We start from the raw sequence: 20709 nt of genomic DNA on the forward strand, positions 1-20709 counted from the left end.
CTTACATACATACATATGCATCATTAGAACCAATTACTATATACATAATAAACAAAAAAGTTATCTATGTTTGTTCTTAAACCACAATTAACATCATTAAACAAATATATGATATACTAAACATAATACATACATATGGTGTGTATGTAAATGTGTGTACTTATTTGTATTTGTGTATAGCAAATAACTTTGATTTATATAAAAAAAAGTTCTAAATGAGTAATGGGTTCTAATGGTGCATACCTTTGTATGTAAGGTTATGTTATGTATAACTCGGTAAAAACAAAGCAATCAAAGTATAATTAAGTTGTGAAAAAAATAAAACGAAAAAAACGACATTTAACACTCCGTAAGTATTTACCTACAGATTACCTATGGTCTTTTTTTTTTTTTTTTTTTTTTCTATTTTCCAACGGTCAAATTTCGTTTTACTTTTTCACAATTTAATTATACTTTGATTGCTTTGTTTTCTACCGAGTTGTAAATAACATAAACTTACATACAAACGTATGCATCATTAGAACCTATTACTATATACATAATAAACAAAAAACTATCTATGTCTCTTCTTAAGCAACAATTAACATCATTAAATAAATACATGATATACTAATTATTATTATTTTTAATTGTTTGTGTTTAAAATATGTAAAAACAAAACGATAAAAAAAAAAAATTAAGACTCAAATAATAATAATAATAATGGAAATAATAATAATAATAATAATCATAATACAAATACATTTCGTAGCTATTTTGTAGTTATTCTCTTTCGTCGGTAGTCTGTAACTATTCTGTAGCGAATTACCTACGGAATACCTACAGATTTAGTTCCATAGCAATTTTGTAGCTAACTACTAACAGAATACCTACGGATTCTCGTGTGTAACTATTCCATAGCTATTTTGTAACTATTCTGTTACTAAATTAGGGCTTCCCATTCAGTATGTATTATATAGGTATTGTGTAGGGATTTTTTTTTGAACCGACAAGTTAGTTGTTAGTGGTCAGTGCGAATCTCCGTGACGGACCTTCCACCGTCTATCGGGCTTGTTGGCCACCATATATTTGACGCTCCATTGATTCAAGCCCAAACCCACCTCCCCCTTGTTGAACACCAGCACAAGTGAAACCCCCATGACTCGAACCTGGGGCGGGTGAGTGTGTGGTAAAACACTCTTGACCTCATCCTAGGTATTGTGTAGGTTATTATCTACAAAAATTTTCGATAGCTATTTTTATATAGCAAAAGCCTTTGTTTTCTAGTAGTGTCTACATTCTACCTTGAATCACACATCAAATCTCAACACACAAATAAGATCATAGACACCACATACGGACAACATATACACATAGAGATCAGATATAACCCAGACACACATAATTAATACCTAAATGAGAAAGCAACCATAAATAATAGTACGAAACAAAGGAAAACAAAAGATATTAAAAAGATTTGGGGGCACCTAATGACATAGCTTTCTACACCAAAACATTAAAATTGAGATGTCAAAAAAAACAAATAGTAGGAGTATTCTTTCTCTTCACGTTTTCATACATAAAAAAGTTGGTAGCATTTAAAGATCGAAGAAGAAACAATTTCGTATGAGAAAAGATGGGGGCAAGAAATAGTTACTGGTCATAACGGATATCCATAAGTATTACTGGCACATTGTTTAATGATCCTCCTGCATGTCTTGGATGGAGAGACTTGCAAAATGCACCAAACATACAGGTGCCTCTTCTCAAATTATATTGGCGTCTTTTCAAATAAACAAAATGGAAAACTCTACACGAAAAGAATTCAGCATAGCCCCACAAAGCTTTTCTATGTATTCTGTTGCTTTTTTCCGCATCATCAAAAAAGCCATCCATATGTATCAGTAAATATTACTTTTAAATTATTGATCAATTATTGAACATAGAACATTGTTACTAAAATATATTTGTAATTTTCCTTCTTTTACGTGAATAGCCTTGCGAGCATCTGCTACGTTTTCATCAAGAAGTGCCAATAACGGCTTATTGATCTCATTATTTTCCACCAAGTCCAATAACTGCGTATCAAAATAGTATTATCAAAAAACTTGAGGGACATAATAATATTCTTAAAGATTTAAAAAAAAAAAAGGGTTATAGTTTTAAGTCGCGTACAATGGCTTTTCATGTCCTTTGATGACAATATTTTTGTTAGGTTCTCTTATGCTTCATTATGTTACGTTGCAATTTATCATATGCTTTTAATAAATCTCTCTCAATTCTCTTCATCTTTTATCAAATTTACTTCAAAAAATATTTGTAAAATGTCTTCTTCCAAAAACCCAAACAACCAAAAAACACTCGTTAGAAATACCACAACCTCAAGATTTAAATGGATCAATTGATTTTTTAAGATTTTTTTTTTGTAGGTTTAAGATATGTAGTGTTTTTTCCAAGTTTTTTGGATTTTTTTTCCATGTGATGCTATGTTTTTTTTTTTCAAGTAATTCAATATAATGGGTTTTATTTTTAATTAATAAAATATTATGTTTTTAATAAAAACTAAAGTTTTTATTTATTTAAAAAAACAAAAAACACAAATAAATATAACACCATTCTTTGGATGTGGCAAAAACCAAACTTTTATGGTAGGGTTAATTACATCATTCGTCCCTCGTACATGTGCTCAAAAGCACGTTTAGTCCCTATTTTCAAAAATTAACTCGGACCATCCCTTATATCATAGAAAGGTGCATGTTTCATCCCTCGTTAGTTTAAATTTGCATGTTTCATCCCTTGTGAGACTTCAAATGACCAAAATGCCCTTTGTAATTTCTTTTTAATTTATTTTTAATAGTTTTGATTATTTTTAGTTATTAAAAACTATTTAAATTAAAGTTATGGGTCCACCTAACACTTTTACATGTTATTTCTCTTTTTTTGAAGAACACTAAACCACCACCCTCATCGGAAATCTGCAGAACCACCGAAAACCTGCACAACCACCACCAGAAACATAGACAACCACCACCATAAATTTGCTCTCAGCTCACCCCACCCCCTTCGAACACCACATATCATCGCTCAATCATCACTACCATAAAACCCAAAAAATATATAAAAAAACAATTATTATGCAATCAAACCATAATTAGGGCAAAATCAAAATGGGGAAGACAACGTTCTTCTCCAACCAGACATCGTCGTCCCCTCCACCTCCGACCAGACTTCGCTACACCACTTTGTCTCTTTCTTCATCTCTAAATAAAACGTCCCCTGCACCACCTAGAAGAGTTCGAAGAGACGATCTCTAGTGTTCATATTGGCGGAGTGCAGATCCACGAAGTGCAAATCCATGGATTACAACATCAGTGGCTCGCGGGGGAAGACGGTGGTGGATTGGAGGCAACACATAGAGGATTTTATTTCAGTCCCGGAAAACCGATCTCCTTGATCTCCTCTTCCTCTTCTTCTTCCTGTCATCGATTTTGTTTCCATCACTTTCTTTCTCCCTCTGATAGGTGGGTTTAGAGGAGAAGGAGGGAGAATTTTTCTACTGAAAACCACCCTAAACACCACCATCTTTTTTGGATATGAAACTCCCATCTGAAACACAGATTTGAACCGCCACCAGCTTCTTTCTCTCTCTACTGTTGCTTTTGTTCTACATCATCCATTGAGGGTGGATGGTTTCATGATCTCGTCGGAGTATTTCAGGGGCGCCGATCATTAGAGAGGAATATGAGTTCGAAAGGAAGATGAATAGGTGAGAGAGAAGGATAGAATCTGGGAAAGGGAAAGGAGGGGTGGGTGGGTTTGGACATAATATTTTTATTTTTTATTTTTTGTATTAATTTAAACTAATAAATAAATTAAAATAAATTAACAAACAAATTATTAAGGGCAAAATAGACATTTTATGTCAATAGGGACTAAGCGTGCAAGAAAAAACAAAAACAGGGACAGTCCGAGTTAATTTTTAAAAATAGGGACTAAACGTACTTTTGGGCACATGCATGGGGGACGAATGGTGTAATTTACCCTTTATGGTAAAATGTGATGTAATGCTTATATGGAAATATAGTAAAATAAAAGAGTGCATCGCCACTCCTTCCACAAACTTAATAAACAGTCACCAACAACATAAGATCTAAAATTTTGCAAGTCACATCTACCACGTCATATTGTCACCGGTAATGAGATGTCCAAACATCAATGATGTATATTGGACTTTATGAAAGTTAGCCCAAATATTATATGACAATTTTTTTTGACAAAATTGCAAAAATGTCCCTGTGGTATGTATTTTTTTGGGGTTTTCGTCCAAACCACGAGTTTTTTGGATTTTTGGTCCTTTTGGGCTAGTTCCATTGTGGTCCCCGATAAACTTGAAAAGACGAATTTGCCCTTTTAATTTGTTTTTCCATTTACTTAATTATTTTTTTCTTTTATTTAAATATAGATGTTAAATCAAATCAACAATGGGACCTACCTGCCTCTCTCTCTCTCTCTCTCTAAAATAAAACCCACTTCCCCACCATTGGCCACCATTTGGCAACCAACAACCCTAACCACTTCTCTTGTCCAGATAGTCAACCACCACTACCATTTCTGTTGCAAGGAAGGATGGAAACTGCCATCCACCACCTTCACCAGCGAGAAAACCACCCACAACCACCGCAACTGTTGATTTCAACCACCATCGACTCCCCCCTCCTCCCCCACTCGTGTCTCCATCCAATTAAAACAGAAGCGAAGCGACAGAAGGCCGTCAGAGCAGCCCCCTACTGCACGCCACCGCAAATCGCTGTCATTCGTTGCTGCTGCTGTCGACAGCCTCTAGCCACCGCCGTCCGCTACAGCTGGCGTCGCTGGTAAGCCATCCATCCCCTCATTCCGTGTAGATTGGTCGTTTTCCTTTTATTCGTTTCATCGGTCGAATCGAGGGACGAAGGTCTTAATTTTTTTCTTGTGTGTTGAAGACGGGTTTGTAAATCACAAGTTGAAGAATGGTGATGCTGGTAAGGAAGAAGAAGAAGAAGAAGAAGAAGAAAAAGAAGAAGAAGTAGGTTTTTTTTTATAGAGAGAGAGGGGGGGGGAGGGCAGCTGGGTCCCATTCTTTATTTGATTTAACATTTATATTTAAATAAAAGAAAAAAATAATTAAGTAAATGGAAAAAAAATTAAAACGGAAAAGTCGTCTTTTCAAGTTTATCGGGACCAGTTTTATAATGAAACTAGCCCAAAAGGACAACGAATCCAAAAAACTCGTGGTTTGGACCAAAACCCCAAAAAAATGCATACCACAGAGACCATTTTTGCAATTTTGTCATTTTTTAATGGTTATTGTAGGAAATAAATTATTAACCATTCATCTATAAAGAAAAGATGGATTTTTGGAAACTAAATTAAACTAGGATGTATTGTATCGAACTTTGTATTCTAATAAAATAATAATTTTATTCTTTTTTAATTATCATGTGTCATTTTATCATAATTTTTTTCTAATTAATATAATGTCACTTTTCAAAATTTAATTTCTCATCTAATTATATTAAATTAATAACATTAGAATAAAAAATAAAATTAAATTAATACAGATTATAAGGTGATATAATTTTACGTATTTGTTTAAATCAACGACTATAATTTTGTATACTAAAAAAATATATCTTAATTAATAATTTATTTAAAATAACTGATTAATAGTTTTGACTTTTTACTATAAAATTTTAATTAATTTTATAACTGTGGTTTCCATAGGTTATAATCTAAGACGTTGTTTAGTTCACAGAATGTTTCAAAGGAATTAGAATTGGAATTGGAAAAAGGATCTGTCAGGAATTTTAATCTACTTTCATATATACTATTTGGTTGGCAAGAAATGGAATTGAAATTAATTTCATATTCTATTTGGTTGGCAGAAAACGAAATTAGAATTCATGTAAAATGACAGAATTGCTTTTTTTTAATCTGTTTTGCTTAATTTTACTTTGATTTCTAACTTACATGTGAAAATATATTATATATTATATAAACTATAAAAATAGTAAATTTTGATTTATATAGTTAACATTCATGTTGGTGGCGGTTGTAGGTAGTGGCAGTGATGGCGATGGTAGGTAGTGGTGGTGGTGAATGGTGGTATGTGGTGTTATTGGTAAGCGGTGGTGGTGGTGGCGATTATGTTATGAAATAAAACAAGGATAATAGATTGAAATACCACTTTTCTTCCAAATTAAGAATGGATTAATTTCATCATCTTCTTGGAGGAAAGTGTTTCCCCTTATTTTATGGAAAAAAATTTTCATCTAGGATTCCAATTTAATTCTACAAAGTTGAACCAAACATGAAATGTGGTGGAATTGAAATCATTTTCCCCTCAATTTCATTCTATTCCAGCAAACCAAACACACTCTAATTAATTAATAAGTGGAAACAAATGATTTTTTATATCCTTTTGAGTAGGGATGAGCAACAGGCCAAACCCGGACCAGACCGGCCCGAAGACCAAAAACCCGAAGACCGAAAATCGTGAATTTTCTTACCTGAAAACCGGACCCTTTTTGGATGTATCGGGTTCGGGTTTGGTCCGGTCCGGTCTCCGGTACTAAACCGGGTTTTGGGTTTTGGACCGAACTAGGCTTTGAAATTGGTACAATGCGGGAGTTTACTTAGATCACGTGCAAATGAGGTGTCTACAAAAAAATACAAACCTTATTAACATTTGGAACAAATAAAAATTACACTATTTAGCATAAAAACTACACTTTTTATAAAAAAAATGCATGTTTTAACAAAAAAGAAACAACATTGCTAATAAAAAACTGAATTTTAACAGCTTTTTTGTGTAAAAAACAACAAAAAACAGCATTATTTATAAAAAAACTGCATGTTTTTATAAAAAAAATTGCATGTTTTTATAAAAAAAATTTGCATGTTTGAACAAAAAATAGCATGCTAGATACATTCTTTCTTGTAAAGTGATAAGAACAAACGATTGATCAAGATCTATAAACAATGTTAAAATAAAAACATCAAGTTTTATACATAATGTTATATATAACATTAACTAATAATTCAATATCCTTATCTATATATTCTAAGGAGAAAAAAATTTCCGGTCTGGTCCGAGTTAAATCCCGTATTCCGGGTACGGTCCGGTCCAAACCCGAAACCCGATTAGTGGTAAAAACAAAACCCGAAAACCGGCCCATTAATATGTATATCCGGTCCGATCCGGGTCCGGTCCTGGTTTTTTTCCGGTCCGGTCCAGTCCAACGGGTCATATGCTCATCCCTATTTTTGAGTAATTTCGGGTATTTAAACGAAAAAGGAAAGAAAATGAGGAAAATAAATTCTTAAACCTAATAAGGACCAATTTGCAAAAAAATCAAATACCATCTCCCACCTTTTGATCCGTGGGCACTAATCAAAGAATTCAGAGACCAAAAAAATTCTACTTAATATTGTCCCAATCATTTGAATAATTTTACATTTCTACTTAATATTGTCCAATCATTAACCATAGAAATTTAAATTAAACTTTATTATATGAAATCAAACAGAATTACCAGATCTCGATTCGGATTCAGATTCTTCACTAGAAATCGGCACTCTATTCCGCTTCGAGCTTCCATCAACTTCTTTAACAAAAGCCTTGAGATTCATAAAAGACGACCCACTTTCCTTCATAGCATCTCTTGCCAAATCTTTCCACTTCTTAGCATTCATTCTCATTGTGAATCCTTCATCATCCCCTCCCATCACCATTTCAATACACCTTCTTATCTCCTCCCCTTCAACCACTCCTTCTCCGGTAGCCGCCACCCTCACCCCCGTTCCCCACACATCTTCTAACAGCTTCGCATTCGTCGACTGATCTGTCCAGTGAGGAAACGCCACCACCGGAACCCCACAAACTATACTCTCCAGCGTCGAATTCCACCCACAATGCGTCACAAAGCAACCTAAAGATGGATGAGATAACACCTCTACTTGACTACACCATGGAACTATCAAACCTAATTCTTCCAGTTCCTTTATACAACTTACTTCGTCTTCCTCTTCTTCATCTTCTTTCGTCCAGTTCATGTCGCCGCTTTTATCTCTGATCACCCACAAAAACGGACGTCGGATCTTCAACAAAGCTTGTGCCATTTCTTCCTTCTGTTTCTTCGAGAGTGTTATCAAGGTGCCAAAAGAAATGTACACGATGGATCCCTCAGGCTTTGTGTTCATCCATTCGATGTAGTCTTTTGACTTTTCAAACAAGTCTCCGCCGAAAGATGTGTCAGATGGGTCGTTTCCATCCAAGAAAGCTGACGGAATCAACGGCCCTACTGCGACCATTTTTAGCTTCTCATCGATATCTTTCAAAGCTTCTTCTTCCAAAGCATCGAAGGTGTTCATTACTATTTTAGGTCTGTCTTCTGAATCCAAGATATCTAGCTGTTCTTTGAACAAAGGAAGTGCGAAGTTGTAAGTGTTCGAAGGTAGACAAAAGGAGGGGAGGTCGCGACTTTTGAGAGATGGCAACCCTGGTAATTCGATGGACCATGATGGGTCTTTTGACTCTTCACCAATTAATTTATCGTACCCATTGAAGTAATAATAGTAGATACGAAATACAGATGCTGGTTGAATCCAAAGAAGAGCTGATGGCAAGTTTAGGTCACGCGCCACCTCCTCGGCCCAAGGGAGAAGGATGGTGTAAGCCAAACAAGTGATCGGAGTGCCAGCTTTGTCGCAAGAAAGAATGGTTTCTTTCAAGCTTTGTTTTCCTCGGTTTCTCAACTGTGTCAGGTAAAATGAGGCATCACTGTCCTTGTAGTTGTAGCCATCGTCAAAGCCATCGGAAAAGGGAGCGAAGCTTAAACTGTCTGGAATCCGGCCAGCTTTGCTCATGCGGCGGTAGGCGGAGAGGCAGGTGGTGAAGGTGACCTTGACACCTAATCGGAGGAGTCGTTTAGCGAACTGGAGAGCTGGATTGATGTGACCTTGGGCTGGATAAGTTACTAGGAGGAAGTGAGGTTGAGATTGAACCATGACTTTTGTCGTTTTACAATGAGGGAGATTATTGGAATGAAGCTTTAGTGAGGTGTTGTGACTGTGTTTAAATGGTGACAACTGCGATGGATTTATATGCTGATGGTGTGGGGTCTTGAGGGGGAAACAATGACGTTTGTGGTGACGAAGAAGTGAAAGCTAGAATGCCAGGATTGGTGGTGGAGGTGGTGTTTTATGTTTTCAGTTGGTTGATGTCAGTTTCTTGGAGTTTGCAGTGAGTACCCGAAGCTTCGTATGAAACGTCAAATACTTTAAAATTTCAAACGGACAAATAATTTCAAATCAATCAAAACAACCACCACACGCCACAGATTTAGATTTAGTTCATGGTACCACTTTTGATTTAGTTCATGGCAGAACTTTTGTCACATTCTAGTACATCTTCTGGTAGTACATGTTTACCATATCACTTCAAAACTCATTTAGAGAGCATTGTTTGTCATTTTTGTCATGATTTTTCTTTTTTTTTTTTTTTTTTTTTTTTTTTTTTTTTTTTTTTTTCTTTTAAATTAATCTATATTAAAAATAATCAATTTAAACAAATTAATTTTTATAAATAATAAACAAGACACTTAAATACTAAAGATATAAATAAAAACTACCAAACATAAATAAAAAAGGCAAAACATAAAATAAAACTCTCTCTCTCTCTCTCTCTCTCTCTCTATATATATATATATATATATATATATATATATATATATATATATATATATATATATATATAAATTCAAAAATGGTCCTTGTGGTTTTCGAAAATATCAAGTTTAGTCCCTAAGTTCAAAAAACCTCATGGATCGTCCCTGTGGTTTCAAAACTTTTAATATTTGGTCCTTCCGGCTAACTCCGTTACCATTTAGTCGTTAAGTCAGGGGCAATTTTGTCATTTCACTACACAGGGACCATTTATGAGGTTTTTAATTACTTTTTTTTTAAAAAATAAATAAATATATAATATTTAATATGCAAGGGGTCCCACCCTCTCTCTCTCTCTCTCTTTCTCTCTCTCTCCTATAACCGATGGAACAAAAAAACCCAACACCCTCCTGTGCCTTCACCCTTTTACATGTTGACCAACCAAAGTCCAAGCCTTCTCTTCTTCATCTCGGTGATAACAACTCGAGCATAAATAAGCCTTAGTAAATCTGTCAATTTTAAACCTTAGTAAATCTGCGTCTTTCGCATATTTTGAGGATTCTTGGGTTCAATCGCACAATTCGAACTGAATTCTTGTTCAGTTCGCATATTTTGAGAATTCTACGTAAATCCAGCTATCTCGCCGCTTCTTTCGCATATTTTGAGAATTCTTGGGTTCAATCGCACAATTCTAAACCTTAGTAAATCTTTCGTCAACAAGCCCTAATCTTCCTAATCACTGTTTGCTATGGAGGGCTCCATTCTTTGCTGGTGGCAGTTATTGTTCTGAAGCTTGGTCTTGTATATTAGCGCTCAATCACTACAGCAAAACCATTAAATTCAGATTGAGTATCGCTCCACACGGGGATAGCGATAATTTTCAATTTTGGGAGGGTTTGCTTGTAGAGATGAAAAGGTTAGCTTCTGAGCTCTACCGAACTCAATGTAGACCAGAGGAGTCGATTGCAATTTATCACAGTGAGCCTGGTGCTTGGAGTCCGCCATTGTTGCAAACAACACCTTATCCACCACCAAACAGCAGCTTTAATTTGAAACAGATAAGGTGAACCCCCATCATGTAAAGTGGTGTAATTCCATGGATATGGTTTGGGTTCCTACTGAATTTCATGTATCTTCTTTTGTAAACAGTGGCGTTGATCAATCAAAAGTTGTGAAAGTTGTACATACCATAGATACAAAATTCTTTGATCCAATCAAATACACCCCATTGGATCTTTCAGCTTTAGGGAATCTGGTACTCGTGATCTTCTTTTGGGTTGAGAATTAAGTGTAGAGAAAGAGAGAGAGGGTGGGTGGGACCCCTTGCATATTAAATATTATATATTTATTTATTTTAAAAAAAAAAAGTAATTAAAAACCTCATAAATGGTCCCTGTCTAGTGAAATGACAAAATTGCCCCTGACTTAACGGCTAAATGGTAACGGAGTTAGCCGGAAGGACCAAATGTTAAAAGTTTTGAAACCAAAGGGACGATCCGTGAGGCTTTTTGAACTTAGGGACTAAACTTGATATTTTCGAAAACCACAGGGACCATTTTTGAAGTTTTGTCATATATATATATATATATATATATATATATATATATATATATATATATATATATATATATATATATATATATATATATATAGGGGACGGTTCTCTTGAGATTAAAAAAAATTAGAGATCTTGAGATTGAACATCAGCCACGTATTTCTTACTTGCCGCTCTAACGCTCTAGCGTACCGGCAGCAACGGACTATGCCTAATCATAAATGATTATATGGCAGCGAGGTATAATCATATCTGATTATGCATGTTTATACATATATGTTTAATCATAAATGATTGTACATATATGTTTGTTCACAGACTGAGTAATCATATATGATTACAACAGTTGGTGGCAGAAAAGGTGGTGGTGACAAAGATATCGGTGGTATAAATAATGGAGGTGACAGTGGTGGAGTCGGCTGGTGTCAGAGGTGGTGGTAGGGGTGGTGGCGGTGGCGGTTCTCGTGGTGGGGATGGTGGCAGAGGATAAAGCAATGGGCGGCATTGTGTAATCGTTTATGATTATTCCAGACTTGCCGTGCTGGTACGCCGGAAGGTTATTGCGGCAGATGTGAAATACGTGGCTGAGGTTGAATCTCGAGATCTCTATTTTATTTTTAATCTCAACGGAACCTATATATATATATATATATATATATATATATATATATATATATATATATGTTCCAATGAGAATAATCCTTCGTTTGAGAACAATTGAGAACAATTTCAGCCATACGTTCCAAATTTTAAAATCTATTAAAAAAGTTTGTTATTTATTCATTCTATTAAACTCTATCGTCTCCTACATCTTTCACCAAGACCATCAGAACTTCACCGGTGTACCACGAGAGCGCCGCCGGAAAACTACGGGAACACCGTCGAAAAACGACGGGAATATCGCCGAAACCACCTCCTTCTTGCCTCATCTCCGATCTTGTACGAAACTACCTTGTCTCTTCTCCGATCTCATTTTCACCAGATCTAGATCTGCACTTGAATCTCAGGTTAGTTCACACAATTGCATACGTCCTCCTTTTGTGTTAGGGTACATTGCTTTAACTATTTGAATATGCAATCTCTGTCTTCTCCTTTTCCTTTTATTCCGCTTTAGACCTTGGTACGGTGGTACCCATCAACAACTCAATATATTGTCTACACATAATACATAAAAATGGATTTGTGAACTTTTCGGCTAGTAAAGTTGATACTTGTAGAGTTTATCAACGTTGCAGGTGGTCACTCTTATCTTTATAATTAGCCACACACAATCACAATAGCTAGTAAAGTTGATATTTGTATAGAGTTTTTATGAACACCAAGTGTTCGATGAAATGCCTCAATGAAAAAGTAGCATTTTATGTGAAAATCCTTAACTTTTAACCCTCACTAAGCCAAGCATTAAGGTCCTTAGGTTAAATTGAATTTCACATCTTAATAGCCTAATAAGTAACGAACAATCATATAAAAAGTGATAAACTTAAGGCTTAAACATTAAGTCCTTAATAGAACACCAAAAATGATTTAGAAGATATTATGATCAATTTTCTCAAATCTGTCCTCCAACTTCTAAAATCCATGCAAGTCAATACGAACATCTAAAAATCATTAGACTTAGTCTTCTGGAAATATTAGTGTGTCTACTTTCTTCAAACTTTGAATCACATTTCGAAATTCCAACTCCTTGAGGGGTAAAATTGGCAATCTTCTCAAGCTGGCCCATGTTGTCACCGATTTCATGCAATATCTTCAAAAAATCATAATAAATTCATCGGAACTCCAAATGTAAAAATTCCAAGGCCTATAGTTAGATATGGGTGAATAGTTGCCAACATATAAAGGGGCTGGTGTAATTCTTACTAGATTGATATAGTTTATTCCAAGAGTGTAGAGTGCTCGAAAAAATGACAGCTAAAAGTTACCAACTTGTAAATTTAATATAAAATAAGCCAAAAATCATTAGAATGAGATCTTTATATTTCTGAAAAGATAAAAGGGGGAACTTTACTAATATAATTTTATCAAAATTTAAAAATGGGTTGAAAGGTAAGAAAACATATCCCAAACAGAGGACTACAATCAAAGAGAAAATAAAGAAATATGTACATAAGTTTTATAAGATTAATACAACAAACACAAGCTAAATCATGTTATAATTTTTGTGTAGGTTCTTGGAAAGGAAAGGATCCATCTTGCTCATGCTATCTAATTTTCAAGATCAAGGAGGTGAGTACTAACTCTCATATTATGTAGGCATTACTTGTTTTATGTTATTGTTCACAGATACCCTAATAACATGTGATTATGTGTATCTAATCACATATGATTTATGTGGCTAAGTTTCTTTTCACTTTCTTGATTCAATAATCGTTTTTTCCACTTTAATCATATGTGATTAAATACATTTAATCAGATGTGATTATATGTTTCTAATCACATATAATTTTATTTGGAAAAAACAAATCTTGTCTATTTAAATCATATGTGATTAGATACATACAATCACATTAATTATATACACGATAACAAATATTGAACCAAGAACGCGAAAATTCACTACAAGAAAAATACCCTTTTACGACACGCAAACCACGACACTCATTGATTTATGTTACGCAAAAGAGAGTGACATTAAAAAATTGTCATCTCTTCAAAAAATTTAGCGCATTACCGCGTGCCCTTAAATTAGTGTCTAAATAAAAACAAAAAAAAAAAAAACCACGGAGGGCACCTATAATAAAACGCATGTCGTCTAAGAGCGTCGCTTTATTAATTTTAATACAAGGCGCGTTCCATCCTTTAATAACTAGGGGGAAATGAAATCCTAAAAAATTAAAAACCCCGCCTTCCTTTTTTCTTCTTTCCTTCTTGCCCTAATTATCGGCTCCTTCCTTCCCCCTCCCGACATTGACTGCCACCTTCTTCTTCCCTCATACTTCGACCATCGTTAGGTACCATTCCCGGTCGTCGACGTCAATCAAGGCAACAGTAGGCACGCCATCTCCGAAGTTATGAGGCAACGACGATGGTTCCAAAGAAAAAAGACGCCATGCCGGTGACTTTAGGGATGGAAGATATCAACAATTGGACATTATGTCTTATAGATGAATTCATGTGACCTTCTCTGAAATTATGCTTGAATTTACTTTGAAAAAGGTTGATATATTACACAGACATATGTTTTTGGCGATCTTTATCGATATGATGTTGATAAAGGAGATTGGAAGCTATTTTCTAGCCCTAACAGCCCCCTCCTCTCAATCCATTTTCTGGTTATCGAATGGTATGTTCATACCTTTCTGATTTTCCCTATGTCATCCATCTTTTAGGGTTTCTAATTTGAGCCAGCGACTCCTCATTTTTCTCTCAGATTTGAGACTCCTCTTTCATCAGAAATAGGAGGTAGCAAGGTTAATTTTATGAGATTCGAAACTATGACTCGAATTACAGGTTGAAGATCAGAAATCGAAGGTTGCAAGTCGGATTTGGGATCGAAAGTCAGAGGTTCAAGGTACGATCGGAAGCATCAGAATGTGGAAAACAAAAACGGAGGAGGCATCAGGTTCGAAAGTTGTTATCTTCTTCTTCATGTATGTGCCCTAGATTTCTTTCTCTTACATTTAATTTTTAATGATTCTTTTATTCCCTAAATCAGGTACGAAGACTATTCTCTTCTTCTCCATCTGTTTTTGGAATGACAACCTCTCTTGTTAACCTAAAGGGTATTTTCGACTTTTTTTGTTTTTGTTTTTGCTAATTAATATTTGATGTTGATTTTTGTTTTGTTTGGTTTGTTGTGTAGGGGATTTAGCAATGTGGTGATTACATGGGCAAATTAAGCAAATGGAAGTTGCAGTTGAGCAAGCTGCTTAATCACGTTCAAGAAGAAGCAAGTGGCAGTTTATGGGGACAAGTGATGCTGGTGCTAAAGAAGAGCTTCACCGGGTGTATTGTGTGTCTGAAAGAACAGAAGGCAATCCCTCACTAGGTGTATTGTGCTAAAGAAGACCTTCTGCCCATTCCATTATAATTACTTGTGATTCTTCTCGGTTAATGATATCAGGACATAAGAGAATGATATATGTAAGCAATCCTTATGTTTCTCTCAACTGTTGAGTTATGTCATGATAATGATATATATTTCTTTTCAGGTTGTAGATGTTGGAAGCCAGAATTTAAGTCACTAATTCATCCCATGTTGTAAGGATTCAAATTCAGAAATACCACCTGCAGTCAACTATTTTGGAGATGAGTATATATTCAATCTAAAGACACAAGTACTCTAGCTAGTATATGTGTATGTATGATGTTTATAGGGCTAATCTGATGTAATTTTGTTTGTCTGTTTGAGCAGGAAACGCTAGTTCATTCCAAAAGTCACTTGTTTTCTGCAGTAGGTAGCATTCAAACACAAGTTGGAACCTTTCTTCAAGATAAAGGCAATTTTTTTTTTTTCTATCATAGATCAAAAGAATAGCCTTCATCTTAAATGATCTTCGAACAGTTTATCTTCCTCAAAAGGTTTCTGATTCTATGTTATTTTCTAGAACAACATGGGAAGGTGGTCAATACAATAGGGATGAAAAGAGTCGATTGGATGCTTTGTGTTTAGCAGTGGAGCTAGGAGCTGATCACATCGATGTTAAGCTTCAGGTTCCTTTTTCTCTCTAGGTGCAAATGGTGCAGCTGGTCATTGCTTTCTTCTGCTCATATATAGGTATATAAACCATAATTTATTACAATGCAGTTATTAACTCAGTAACATTTAATAAACTTATTTTTTTTCTCAAAAACAGAACAATTGAATCAGGGCAAATTTGTAAGAACTAAGAAGTTGGACTTAGTAGGGAAAGCCTCATTTTCCTGACTTTCTGTATTAACTTCTTTATGGATTAAGTCAAAAATAGTTTGTCTTATACTCTTATTCTGTATTACAACTTATGCATTTGTTTTTTCATATATTATGATATTTTAAACTCATTGGATTATAATGTCTTTTAGATACACAGATAGAATGAAAAGTGTTGATCATCAAATTACAGTGATTTTGTATGATTTATTTATAAAAAAAGTAATGCTTGTTTTCCAGGGTGAGAAGAAGAAGAACACAAAACTGAAAATTACTGGGATTGGGAATTGGCCAATGAGACAAAACTGATATGGGTAATTTAAAAAAGTGATTTTTTTAAACTTTTTGATCCATTTGTTTTCTTAACAATTTGTTAATTTATATAATGGAAATGCTGATGAGGAATCCTAAAGAATTGAAAAAGATCCTTACAGTGAGTTTTACAAGAAGACATTTGATGAGTTTCTTGATCCTCTTGCACACACTCATTTCACCACAGAGGTACTTGTTCTACATTTTTCTTACATTTTCTGGATTAATTTACTAAATTTAAATCTATATATTTATTTAATGTATTCATTTTTGTAGGGTGAAGTAGAGTTTAGGGGTTATTGTTAATAACCAAACAGTAGTCGGAGGGGGAAGAAGCATCAGGGGAGGTAGGGGTTATTGGTTCCTGATTAATCTATTTTATGTTGCAGATAACATTATTTGCAATATCAGAAGACAATATACAGATACAAGAATAATAAACAAATAAACTAAGGAACTTTGTTATTCTGATTACCTGACTTGTTTTTGCAGTCAACATCTCAAATGAAGAGCAGGCTTCTGTTAGTGTAGCTGTTCCATCTGTACATGAGACTGAAGGTGGTTCTGCTTCTTTAGGTACCACTTACAGGGATTCCTTCTTTCACTACAAGGGTACTTATGATTCTGTACATCCATGCTTTTGATTGTATGATTTGGAAAAGTAATTTCTTTTCTACTTATTGCTTTTCGATTAATTTCAGTTAATTGCAGGTGGTTGGAGACGTGCACAATCCTTGGAAAATATTCTTCTTCCTCTGAATTCTTACAACTTCTTTCATAGGAAAGGTAGATTAATCACAAATTGATTTTTTTTGCGGAATCAATTTCCAGTTTTGGCCTTCATCAAAATGTACATATAATTTATAAGTTATAATAAGGAATTTAGATAAGTAAATACTTAATAGATTAATAATACAATTATGTTTGCTATTTTATAAATTTTATAGTTTTATAGTTTCTTGAATTTCAACGTGACAACTGTTAAGTGTTCCTTATGCAAGGTTGTTAGTTGTCCCTCTTTTAAGGTGTATGTGTGATTGTGATCATTCTGTTAGAAGAAGTGTCACACACAGGTTTGGTGCCCTTGTTCCTCTTTTACCCCTTGCACGTGGTGTCTGATATTTTTGCTTTGAACCAAACACAGGTTCAATTTTCGAAGTCGCCATCTTTCCAAATAGAATCCAAAGGTTCAATTTCCTGAATTAATCGTCACTCTTGTTCTATTGCTACACGAAATTATAGTTTTTTGCTCTAAAATGTCGTGATGTTGGGGAGGCAACTATTTCTAGCGTGGGCTGGATGGTATAGAACCTTCTAGAAATATTTTTAATTATAATTATCATGTTTTATATTATTATTTCCTATCAAGCATATATGATAATATACATATTCTTCTTGTTTTTAGGGTTTGTGTCTGGACTGTTGTGATGTTGTGTGTTCTTCCTATACTCGATGCTTACACACTCATCACAAGATTCACAAGGGTTGGTGGTAAACTTTTTGGCATGTTGATTTCAGTGTTCTTTATGCAAGAGGCTATTAAGGTACATGTAGATGCACTTGTTAATGTTTTGACTTTCCTTTTGAGAGATAATTTCATTCAATGTGATCTTATGTTGGATATTTTAGGGAGTTATTAGTGAGTTCCATGTTGGATATTTTAGGGAGTTACTAGAGATGTTCCTCCTGGTGTTCCTAGACGCCTTTTTTGTCCCCTTCCTTGGGAACCTGGATCTTTGTGCCATTGGACAGTCATTAAGGTATTTTTTATAATAACAATGTACTTTGGTTTCTACCCATAGTAGTAACATACTTACATATTGCTATTACAAGTACATTTCTATTATTGGTAAAGAAATGTAAATATTGGTAGTATATTAATATCATCATTAAAAAATTGAAGTATGCTACTATTATGGGTGAGGAAATGAAGGTAGATTGTACCTTTATTAGAAGCTAAAGATTAATGTTATTTCAAGATATGGTGAACGTTCCAGCAGTTCATATTTTCACTGTTATAATACCAGCACTGATGATATCATCCTTGTACTTTTTTGACCATAGTGTAGCTGCACAAATGGCACAACAGAAAGAATTCAATCTTAAAAACCCTTCTGCTTACCATTATGACATATTGTTACTTGGATTCATGGTATTAAATATTAATACCCTTCCTTAATGCCTTTTTCCCTTTCCTCCATTTTATATATTATTATTATTTACATTTCAACAACCATTACATGTGTGAAATTAGACTTTGATTTGTGGTCTGGTTGGTGTCCCTCCATCAAACGGTGTCCTCCCACAATCACCCATGCACACAAGGAGTCTCGCAACTCTTGAGAGACAAGTTACCCATGCAATTATAAAACAACTTTTTTCAACAAATTATAAGGTTTTTTTCATTAATAATAAAATGTTATACTTCATTGTTTGGTTTTTTCAGATTATGCAAAAGAAGATGGTAAAGATCGCAAAGGAGGGAAAGAAAATGGAAGCAAGTAGCTTAGAAATCTATGGAAAAATGCATGTTGCTTTTGTTCAAATGGATCCTCATCCACAAGTACTTTAGTTACAATTTTAAAGTAGAATGCAGTTATTTGTATATAAATGAGTTCATTTTTTTTATAACATTTACTCACTATTGGAATAATTATTTGTATTTGACATATTAGTGAAATGAATTATCTTTGTTATTTATGGTATTTTATTTTGTATTATGAGACTTTTAAGGTATTATTTAATTTGAAAATTAGTAAATCTACAAATAAAACTTTTTTTAAACATTTAAAATTATGATACGCAAAAATTTGTGTCATCTTCATTTATGACATGACCTTTCTTGACAGGGGCTTTCTTGATACGCATTGCGTGTCATTAACACGCGTCGTAAGGTTACGACACGCGAATGCGTGTCGTCTTCTTTTATGACATGACCTTCCTTGATACGCATTGCGTGTCGTAAACGCACGTCGTAATTGCGCGTCGTAAATGAGCGTCGTAAATGCGCGTCGTCTATAGACGATGTAACGCCCGCGTTTCCAGGCTAGACATTATCATTGATGTAATAGTCTAGGTTAACCCTTGTAACTCTTTTTGGAGTATTAATGATGAAATATTTGAGTATTATGTGAATTATGTGAATTATGTGTTTATTTTCTTAATTATTATAATTTAATGAATTAATAATAAAATAAGCGTCAAAATTAAAGTATGAGATAAGCGCGATATCTTTGCATAAAGATGTAGTGGTCGAAACAAGGATTCCGAAGATATAAAGAATGCCGAAATTCGAGTTATAACGAAGAAGTTATGACCTGTCGAAGTTTCGCGACAAAACCGGCAACGCTGAATGACGTAAAAAGTGAAATTTACGTTAGAGCGATATTTAGCCTTAGTGATCTAAACGAAAGTCGTAGAGTTCGTTAAACCGAGAGCGTGCATAAAAAGAACGCCCAAATCTGACTTCGTATGAGGAAGTTATGATTTTTCGAAGTTTCGACTTAGCGGTATGCAGCCCGAATACTCGATTTGAGACCGAGCGGTTTTTAGCTGAAACAATCTAAATGAGAATCGAAGATCTCATTAATTGTAGTAAAACGATAAAAAGATAGGCGAAAACGGACGTCGGATGAAGAAGTTATGATTTTATAACGGAGTTTTCCTGTCCCGGCCTACTAAAAATAAATAATAAAAATAAAGTCAAAATTAGCCGACGGAGTCTAAATGAAAGTTGTAGATTATAGTCTCACCTACGCGGGGATATAAATAACATCGAAAACGGAGTTCGTATGAGGAAGATATGAATTTTTGAAGTTTATGAAATATTTTCGATATTTAATTTAAATATATATTAACCGATATTATCCTTGAGGGAGTCAGTGACCTTATCGTCATTACGCCCAGCGTAATTTCATATTACGCCCAGCGTAATTTGAAGTTCCAGCCCCTATAAAAGGAGGTCGAGGGCAACCGAGTTGTTTGCTCATTTCTTCCCTTTTTCTCGTGTTTTTGCATCGTTTTTCGTGCAAGAATTATCCCGAAGCCCCGGTATCATTCCCGAGCCCCGAAGCAAGTCCCGAGGTCCCGAAGATCCCGATAAGTAAGATTCCCGAGCCGAAGCTCTGCCCGCGAGGAGTCCGGTTTTTGTGAAGATCTTCCAGATCTGCCGAAGAATACTACTTCTACAAGCCGTAGTGCTGTACGATCATCTTCTGATCAAGTGAGTGTGTAGTTACTTTCTTCTAACGCATAATTATGAAGTATTATATATAAAATATGTGTTATGTGTATACTTTGTTGTTATATG

At 34.6% G+C, this 20709-nt stretch overlaps 2 protein-coding genes across 2 annotated transcripts; one reads left to right on the forward strand and one right to left on the reverse strand.

The window, feature by feature from the left end:
• Positions 1–6317: 6317 nt before the first annotated feature.
• On the reverse strand, positions 6318–9157 carry LOC145086686 (UDP-glycosyltransferase 75C1-like). Its single transcript, XM_079024517.1, has 2 exons — positions 7554–9157; positions 6318–6677 (listed from the first exon to the last, which is right to left on the reverse strand). Exons 1-2 carry the CDS (start codon positions 9025–9027, stop codon positions 6619–6621), a joined length of 1533 nt encoding a protein of 510 aa, XP_078880643.1. The 5' UTR covers positions 9028–9157; the 3' UTR covers positions 6318–6618.
• A 5904-nt stretch (positions 9158–15061) lies between these two features.
• Positions 15062–18972, forward strand: LOC145089521 (putative boron transporter 6). Its single transcript, XM_079027947.1, has 11 exons — positions 15062–15322; positions 15391–15956; positions 16329–16589; positions 16677–16747; positions 16893–17012; positions 17112–17702; positions 17806–17944; positions 18065–18160; positions 18361–18552; positions 18655–18750; positions 18847–18972. The coding sequence occupies exons 6-11, from the start codon at positions 17665–17667 to the stop codon at positions 18970–18972; spliced, it is 687 nt and encodes a 228-aa protein (XP_078884073.1). The 5' UTR covers positions 15062–15322; positions 15391–15956; positions 16329–16589; positions 16677–16747; positions 16893–17012; positions 17112–17664.
• Positions 18973–20709: the final 1737 nt, after the last annotated feature.

The sequence above is a fragment of the Lactuca serriola genome, chromosome 2 (genome assembly GCF_051521515.1).
Source record: "Lactuca serriola cultivar US96UC23 chromosome 2, Lser_US96UC23_V15, whole genome shotgun sequence".
Taxonomy (NCBI): Eukaryota; Viridiplantae; Streptophyta; class Magnoliopsida; order Asterales; family Asteraceae; genus Lactuca; species Lactuca serriola.

Bases quoted from the DNA above. Each gene is read 5' to 3' on its own strand.
- LOC145086686 (XM_079024517.1), bottom strand. From the start codon at position 9,027: ATGGTTCAATCTCAACCTCACTTCCTCCTAGTAACTTATCCAGCCCAA. The intron at 6,678-7,553 runs GTAATTCTGTTT...ATTTTTTTGTAG, and splicing joins TGAATCCGAATCGAGATCTG to ACACCTCATTTGCACGTGAT.
- LOC145089521 (XM_079027947.1), top strand. From the start codon at position 17,665: ATGTTGGGGAGGCAACTATTTCTAGCGTGGGCTGGATG. The intron at 17,703-17,805 runs GTATAGAACCTT...TCTTGTTTTTAG, and splicing joins TTTCTAGCGTGGGCTGGATG to GGTTTGTGTCTGGACTGTTG. The intron at 17,945-18,064 runs GTACATGTAGAT...TGGATATTTTAG, and splicing joins TTATGCAAGAGGCTATTAAG to GGAGTTACTAGAGATGTTCC.